The sequence below is a fragment of the Helianthus annuus genome, chromosome 11 (genome assembly GCF_002127325.2).
Source record: "Helianthus annuus cultivar XRQ/B chromosome 11, HanXRQr2.0-SUNRISE, whole genome shotgun sequence".
Lineage (NCBI taxonomy): Eukaryota > Viridiplantae > Streptophyta > Magnoliopsida > Asterales > Asteraceae > Helianthus > Helianthus annuus.
Genome location: NC_035443.2, coordinates 50,549,238 through 50,558,064, shown reverse-complemented (window position 1 = coordinate 50,558,064; position 8,827 = coordinate 50,549,238). Strand labels below are relative to the sequence as shown.

Genomic DNA, 8,827 nt, shown 5'->3' with positions numbered 1-8,827 from the left:
AGCATACTTTAAAAAGGTTCAAGTGTCTTCACGAAAAAACATTGAGAGATGCTTTGGGGTTCTTAAACAACGCTGGCAATATTTGAGAAATCCTTGTCGTGCATGGAGCAAGCAAAAAATGAGAGATGCTATGTACGCTTGTATAATCATGCAAAACATGATTTTGGAAGACGAAGGAAAGGCGATATGCCAGAATTATGTGCCAGAAGCCGTTGAAGAGGAGCATCCACAAGCGACAATGGAAGAAAGAGTGAATAATGCGCAAGAGTTGCGTTACGAACCGTACCATTCCCAGCTAATGGTTGATTTGGTACTCCACGCATGGTCGGTTCGGTATGTACCACCTGAGGGAGAGGAAGAAACGGAGGACGAGGAAGACGAAGTTGGCGAGGGTGAAGAAAGCGAAGACGAAAACTAGTGTTTTTTTTTTAATTTAATCGGATTTTTTTTTATTTTATTTCTAGTATTGTATTTTTTTTTTAATTTAATGAAGTACTTAAAGTTAAAAAAAATAATAATTGTGAAATAATTGAATGGGGGTTATTGGCATAATGTCCCACTACGCCACTTTTGCTATAATGGTCCAACGCTGACTAAGATGCCACGTGTCAGATAATGCCCCATGGTGGGGACATTAGGGTGGAGGGTATGGTCAATCACCATAGGGTGTTTGAGTGAAATCCTACCCAATAATATTATGCAATGTTAACTCCCCATTTTGCACTTAATCAGGGGTATGGTCAATCACCCTAGGGTATTTGAGTAGATTAAAAAATAAAAAAATTATGATTGGTTGAAAGGGGTTGGGACCCACCATTAAACCTCCCTCCCTCCTCCTTTCCTCCTCTTCCCCCATCGGTGAATATACACCGAAAAAGTGCAAACTTTCGGTGACTTAAACAATAGGGGGTGGTCATCGCTCGGTAAGTGTGAGTCACCGAATGAGTCCCCGCAGTCTATACCCTCTGCCCTTACGTTTGTTCACCACTCTAATAACCAAATTGATAATATCTACGGCGGAAGACTTGTTCTATTCCATCTTTTCTTCATTCGAATTAATTGACTTACTAATTTTGCTTAATTCTTAGCTGCAATGAATTAATTGATTTACTAATTTTGCTTAACTAGAATTGGAACCCGCCGCAATGCGGCGGGGATTCTTTAGTTATAAAGTCGATTTAGGATCCACACGTTATGTTAAACCTGTCAAACGGGAAAAAAATAGACGATGTAAAAACGTTCACCCACACACGTTGCGTCGTGTTAACTCGCAAAAATTTAGAACGAAACGTAAAAACGTTAAACCAAAGGCGCACGTTACGATGTTTTAAGTCACAAAATTTAGAACCACGCATAAAACAAAAAAAATTGCGGAAAATAAAAACTATAAAGGAACAAAGTTGAAAGTAAAAAAGTTGCGAGGATAGATTGCAAAAGATAAAAAGTTTTGTGTTAAAAGTAAAAAACACAACAGTTTTGGGTTAAACATAATTTATGAAATACTTTTTGGTGAAAAATAAAAAAAATCAATTTGTTTTTTTTTTTGGAAACCCCAAAGCCATGGTCACGACAACCATATGCATAACCATTTTTTCTTTAGGAAAACCCCCCGAAGCACACCCCGCGTTGCGGCGGGGCGTAAAACGGTGTCAAATAGTACTAATGTCACACAACCGTTATCGACCACCAACACTGACTCGACCTAAGATCTGCTTTCTTTAGAAACCCCCAAAAGCACACCCCGCATTGTGGCAGGGCGTAAAACAGTGTCAAATAGTACTAATGTCACACAACCGTCATCGACCACCAACACTGACTCGACCTAGGATCTGCGTGTTGCGACGAACCCGTCAAACATTAAAAAATAGAGGTAAAAAACATTGAACCACACATGCACGTTGCGTCGTGTTAACTTGCAAAATTTGAAACAAAACATAAAAAAAATCGAACCACACTCGTACGTTGTGTTGTATTAAGTCGAAAAAAATAGAACTATACGTAAAACGAAAATTTGCCAAAGATGAAAAGTATAAGTGACAAAAGTTGTGAAGTTAAATTGCAAATAATGAAAAGTTTTGGGTTAAAGTTAAAAACACAAATTATGTAAGGTTAAAATTGCAAAAGCTAAAAACCTTTGTGTTAAAAGTAAAAAAATCAAGTTTAGTTTTGGGTTAAAGTTAGAAAAACAAATTATGTAAGGTTAAAATTACAAAAGCTAAAAACCTTTGGGTTAAAAGTAAAAATCAAGTATTTTTTTTTGAGAAAACTCACAAAGCACAAGTTACAAGTGATGATGTACTAAAAAGTTGGTTATTTATATATGGAATAACTAGGTTATTCCCCGGGTAGATACCCGGATAGGAAAATTTAAATTACAATCAAAAGCAACAATAATATACGGGTTCAATAGTCATCAACACACTATTAAATCTTTTTATGAATATGTGTGTTGAGAAATGATATGTTTTTTTATTTTTTGAAAAAAAAATACATTTAAACATGAACCTTGAAAAAAAAGAAACGTTCCGTTACTTATGTAGATATTAAATTACATTAAACTGAAAAATGTAGCTCCCAATCATGAATTTCTCAACTGATTCGTGTACATATAAAAATTATTCTAAGGTTCTTAATACACGATATTTTTCTAAGCAAAATAAAGATACCTTGGATTCGTGTACAACCAAGAAAAACAATGAGAAATTTTGTTTTTTTAGTTTTGGTAATGATAAGCAAAACATAACAGTAACATAATCAGCTACCTCTAGGTGTTTGTCCAACGTAATGACATATGTTGTCGTATAGGCCATCACTTGGCAATTGTGATTTGTGGTCAACAAATTGTTAACTTATTACAATTTTGGGTTTGCAAAAGCCTTTTAATCAATGTATCACATATTTGAGTGACCCAAATTGTACTTAGGCTTTTGCAAACCCAAATTGTTAACTGGTTACAATTTTTGAATGACTGCAAGCTATACTTCGTTTGAACCATGTGTTCACATATTTGAAAGATAAAAATAAGTTATCTTATATAAAAGTGCATTCGGCAATAAAAGAGACTGTAAGTTTCAGTTACATCAAATTACTTAAAATAAGAAGATTTAAAAAAATTAATACATTGTTTAGTGAAAAAAAAATATTAAATCGCTCTAAAAATAGCCTCCCATGTTCTTCATTTTCATCTCGTGCAAGCCCTAGAAATTCATACAGTACATGATCTTCCATAACAAAAAGTTCCCATCGGAATCGCGCCTCCCATGACGCCAATCATTGGGAAATCCTAGTTTAAAAAAATGAGTTAGTATGCATTAAAAACACTTTGGATTACTTTTGACTCGCTCAACTCTTTTTAGTTAATTTTTTTATTTGTCGTGTTTGATTAGTTTGAGATTAAAATGAACCAAAGTAACTCATAGAAAAGTAAATGGGTCAAAACTACCACCAAACCTTATAGGACTGGTTGGTCAAACTTGAATTGACCCGTTTATAAGCTCTAGATTATGATGTTGCGAAATTGTATAGGCGTGTCCCGTGTCTTTGATCGTGTTTGCAAATTGATTACCGTGTTTCAAATTTTAGAACTTGCCAATGAATGATTAGGTTCGAACAATGTTTATATCGATAACAAAAGTCAGACACAAGGTTGACTTTCCGCACGTATATATAAGTTGGTGTTTACCTGGTCCTGGAATGGAAATGCTTTCTTTTTACCGTAATGGAACTCCTTAGGATTATAGTGAATGATATCGGGCTCAGGGAATCCACCAGCTTGCAAGATTAAATCGTAAAATATCTTGTTATAAATTTTTCGATTAAAGCTTCAAAAATTATAAAGAAATTTACCTTAGCGCAAGCTCTTGCTAATAATTATTAGTTTTACACTTTTACTAACATTTACGTGACCGAGTTGGGTTACTTGCAAACCTGATTTGGGAATGGGGATGGGTCGGCCCGCTTTCAACCTATGGAAAATCCACTCTTCGACAGGGTTGTAGTTCAACGGGCCCGGGCCGTAGATATAAACGGGTCTTATAGAAGTGTAGTTGACACCTTTTGACTCTAGTAAGATCTCGGTCTCGAGATTCCCCTTGTGTCGGCTTTTAGGGTCAACCGCATCAATCTGTAGCATATTCAATTACATCAACTTGGTTATATGGAATAAGATGAGTAAAAGGTTGTTTAAAAAATGTTGAAAAACGGACCTCACGATGTGGTAAAATATCGGATTCAAGGTAAACACCGGCTCTTAAAGCAGTATATGTACCTGTAATTTAGTAAAATATTCAAAAAAAAATATATAAATAAAATATATTTTTATAACCATGTCGATCAGAATTGTTGTATATTGCATATAGATATAGCTAAACAAAATTTATGAAATAAACTTATCAAGTATATATAACTATAAAATATATGATCATTTCATATAAAAAGATACTTATAGCGCATATATATATATATATATATATATATATATATATATATATATATATATATATATATATATATATATATATATATATATATATATATATACCGATCTTTTTTTATTTTATTGTTGTTTTACTTATGACCGTATAAAATCTATATACACATAGAGGATAGGAGTTGGCCAGAAAGTCCAAATTTCCTAAAAAGTGTAAAAAGTCATAAAACACCGTAATGTCAACTATAAAACACACTAAAAACCCACAAATAATATGATGAAGATTACTAAAACATCATGTATGTGGGTTTTGTGTTGTGTTTTAGATGTTAAGGCTCTGATTGTGGAATGACAAATATTATTGTGTTTTATGTTGTTTAGCATTGTGTGTTTTATATTCATAGTTCTACGATGGTGTGTTTGAAGTTTTTATGGACTATTAGAGTTTGAATATGGTGTTTTAGTAATATTTATTCTATTATTTGTGAGTTTTAGGTGTGTTTTATGCCTGAAATTATTGTGTTTTATGACTTTTTACACTTTTTAGGAAAAACACACTTTCCGTAGGATCCTCACTCTACACATAGATACACAATACATATCAATATATTATTACATACTAAATGGCAATTCTATTACATACTGATCTTGGAAGTCAATATATTTAAGTTAAATGGCTAAATGGCAATTCAATAATAGTAAAGATTAGAGGACCAGGTTGCAAATTAGGAAATGAAGTTTTAAAAATAGAAACAAAAGAAAACGAAAACAGTAAAGGAGGACTGGTACCGCAGGACCCGAACCCGAGTTGCCCGGTTCCGAAAGACTAATCAAGGACCTTTAGACCAACTCGCTGCCTTTTTGTTAAGTGATATAACTTCCGACTTTAAACCACTTAACTAAGGGTGGAAGTTTGAAATCATAATTGCCATTTAAATCCAACAGTATGACAACATGAGCTTTCCAAAGTCATTTACACGTGTTACCTTAAAATAGCACTTCCTTAGTCGAACTATGAACCTAGACGCTATTCCGATCGAATACCGAACACATTTCCTTTTAATCCGTTTCGGAAACTTTACAAGGTTTCCAAATGATAAGGAGAAATGGTTTTTGCGGTTCTGCACCCTTTTCATCTATACGTTTTAGTTTCATATCCTTTTCATCATGAAACAACCTCATTTTCTCCTCAACCTATGTCATATATAACCGTTTGCAAGTTACTTATAAGACAATGTACCTTAAAAACGATTAATATATCCCTAAATAAGAACAAAACAACCTTAACAGCATATCACCCCCTCAAAAATCTAACAGCTTTAACTTTCATATACCGGTTCGTACCGATACCGACCTTACAAAAATCTAATCCGAATCGAGGAAATAAGAAGAAAAAAATGAAAGAATCGATATCAATCATATACTTAAAAAAAAAACTTTACGTTATATCATAAGAAGGAACCTCACTTATTGTATAAAGATTGGCTTATAGTGGAGATGAGTTTATAAGATAACGTATTAAATATATATAAAATCAAGAGCACGGTAAGTACTTACAGAGCGAAGAGAAATTTTGAGACTTGTTGCTGATGCTTTCTTTAAGGCCTGGATAGTCCATGAGATCCAGTCATCCATCTTTTTATCACCCTCCTCCTGGCAAAAGTGAAACGCTTTTATTTTAAATGGCGAGTAAATATATTTAGATTTATAGTAAATAATACCATGTAATACTATCCACTCATTCCTTAAAGATTGGAAAATAAGAAATTTCCAAAAGCTGTGATTTTCAAAGGAAATCTAGAATAACAGATTTTTACCAAAGTACAAAACCTATTTTCATGCAAAAAAAATGCAGGATACGAGTATATTTTTTGTTCACGGAACTTACAAGTGCAGAGATAATCTCCTCAACAGTTCTCCGAGAGAAACAACTATTAATGGTTTTTAACCTGCAGCATAGGGTAGCAAACTTAATTGTAAGCACCTGCTACATATTGGTGGGGTCCCGTGAGTTTTCTTGACGGATTCTCACAGTTACCAAAAAAACTGAAGTCATGAATGGCAGCCACAAAAAAAAAAAAACATACCGGAAATAGTGGCTCTTTTCTTTTAACGTAGGATTTTTGTTTGAGAAGTCATGTAGTATAATATTGTTGATAATTTTTGGATCACCTGTAGTTGCTTTGCATAATGCATCATCTAATGAGGATAATTTCTATTCACAGATAGAATACATACATGTCAATCAAGCATAAATAGCATATTTAAGCTCAAGTGCTGAATAAAATGACTATTGAGAGCAATAAAACAATTTTGGGATGAATGGAGAAATAAATCTAGAAAATCAAAATAGAATGAACCTCTAACGGGACGAAGTGGGTTGCAAGACCACATGCAAGCATTTCAGCACCATCCAATCTTGCACCCATAAGACCCACATATTCTCCTGCCACAATATGAACTATATTATATCAAAATAGGGTGCTGCATTCAACTTAAATTGCCCATGAATATTGTAAGCACCCAAAATGTTGCAGATATATGATATTTACCAATTTAAAGTCCTTACATATAAATTATTAATTTTTATTCTATAACGTAAGACTCAATCAAAGTACGATCGAGCTCAAATTACCGAAGAATCCAGGTAGTCTTGATAAGTAATAAGATGCACCTACATCTGGGAATGACCCTAATGCAGTCTCCGGCATTGCAAAAAGCTGCAAAATGATACCATCAAATTTGTTTTGTTGATCTTGAAAAAGAATGTCTTTTTAGAAGATTCACCATCCTTATGAAACAATATACATAAATATATGGCTGATGGCAAGAGGCATACCGTATTATCTGTAACAACTCAAAATCTACCATGTATTGCAATGGCTGCACCACCTCCCATAGCAATCCCTCTAATGAGTGATACCTTCAAGTATGATCTCAGGTTACATAGAAGTAGATAGAAGTAGATTATTACTTAATTAGCATATAAAGTACTTACAATATTAATATGATTATTTAAAGATGCCGTTTTCTAATCTAACCTGGGTTATATTCCTTTGAAGTATCCGAAACATACTTCCACTACAAAACAAAGCTCGATCTTCACATCAATATTTTATAACAAACTAATTTAAAACAAAAACCCAACATAATAAACAGATGCAATAACCATCATTAAGTGTAAAAACAAAAAAAAAATCCAAATAATGCCGTTTCATAACTTTTATCTACTATCAAAATCCACATCTAGTAGACAAAAAGGTAGATATAGCAATTATAACGAACAAAAAAAACATAGAAGAAGGAAACCCTTGAAATCAATCAGTAACCGTTTTCCCCTAAATATCAACATAATAAAGACATCACAGTCTTTTTAAACTGATAAAACTAATGTGTCACCTTCTGTTGAATTTCCACATGCCTGATCCGTTGCGACCCTTAATGAGAAAAGGAATAAAAATGATATTGTAATAAATAAATAAAAATTGATTTACCTGTTGGTAAGCTTTTATTCAGGTAAAAATTGGTAGTATTTTACCTTATGGTGGCATACACTTGAACGTAACCAATGTGAGAATAAAACTTCATTCAAGCATTTTATCGAGCAACTTGTGTGCAACCTAATAACATCAGATTCAACAAATAAAATGCATACTCCATGTGCCCAAATGCAATAAACCAACCATAGATTACCGAATTCACACAATGAAAGATTACCTAAATAGATGTTGCAAGCGCTTGGTGACAAATTTAAGGTTTTGAATAATCAAAAACACTAATATTCATATGAAGCCACCTTTTTCCAGCAAAATAAGTGGGTTTTGCAGATTAATCATCGTGCACACCAGTTCAGATCATATATACACAAACAATCAAAAACAGATTGTTAAAAAGATAAATAGGTGAAAAAACTTTGGTGCTCGTAAGAACATGAAAAACTATGAACTGACCTTTTTACTGAACCTAAACCTATAACAATGGCTATCAACAATCTATATCCAAAATCTGAGCTCGAAGATTTGTTGCAATTTCAATTTATCGATTCAGATAATTTTGCTTCACAGATTCACGAATCTTTATCAGACAAAAACTTTGCTTAATCGATTACAAATGAATTTAGCATATGAATGCTGATTGAAAGAAAACTCAACACATAATTTAGATGACAACACGGATCCACTGAAAAGTATGAGATATACAAACCAAAGAAAATAATAGTAAGAAAACCTTGAATTAACCGAGAATGATGGTTGATTAATTCTCTAAATCTTACCTTTACATGGAGGAGTAGCAAAGAGATCGAAGACAAAGAAGAAGAAACCCTAATTGTGGTGGAGCGGCATTGAAAAGAAATATAAAGGATCCATTATTAGTCATGCTTGACCCATATTCCGACCC

General features: G+C 33.3%; 1 protein-coding gene across 1 annotated transcript; it reads right to left on the bottom strand.

The window, feature by feature from the left end:
• Nucleotides 1-3,060: 3,060 nt before the first annotated feature.
• LOC110888289 (3-hydroxyisobutyryl-CoA hydrolase 1) lies at nucleotides 3,061-8,373 on the bottom strand. The gene is given in 12 exon segments (XM_035979253.1): nucleotides 3,061-4,123; nucleotides 4,206-4,267; nucleotides 5,987-6,082; nucleotides 6,318-6,378; nucleotides 6,517-6,644; nucleotides 6,790-6,875; nucleotides 7,065-7,149; nucleotides 7,269-7,352; nucleotides 7,471-7,510; nucleotides 7,829-7,866; nucleotides 7,968-8,049; nucleotides 8,147-8,373. Coding segments are annotated over 9 exon segments (618 nt in total). The 5' UTR covers nucleotides 7,849-7,866; nucleotides 7,968-8,049; nucleotides 8,147-8,373; the 3' UTR covers nucleotides 3,061-4,123; nucleotides 4,206-4,249.
• Between the last annotated feature and the right edge of the window lie 454 nt (nucleotides 8,374-8,827).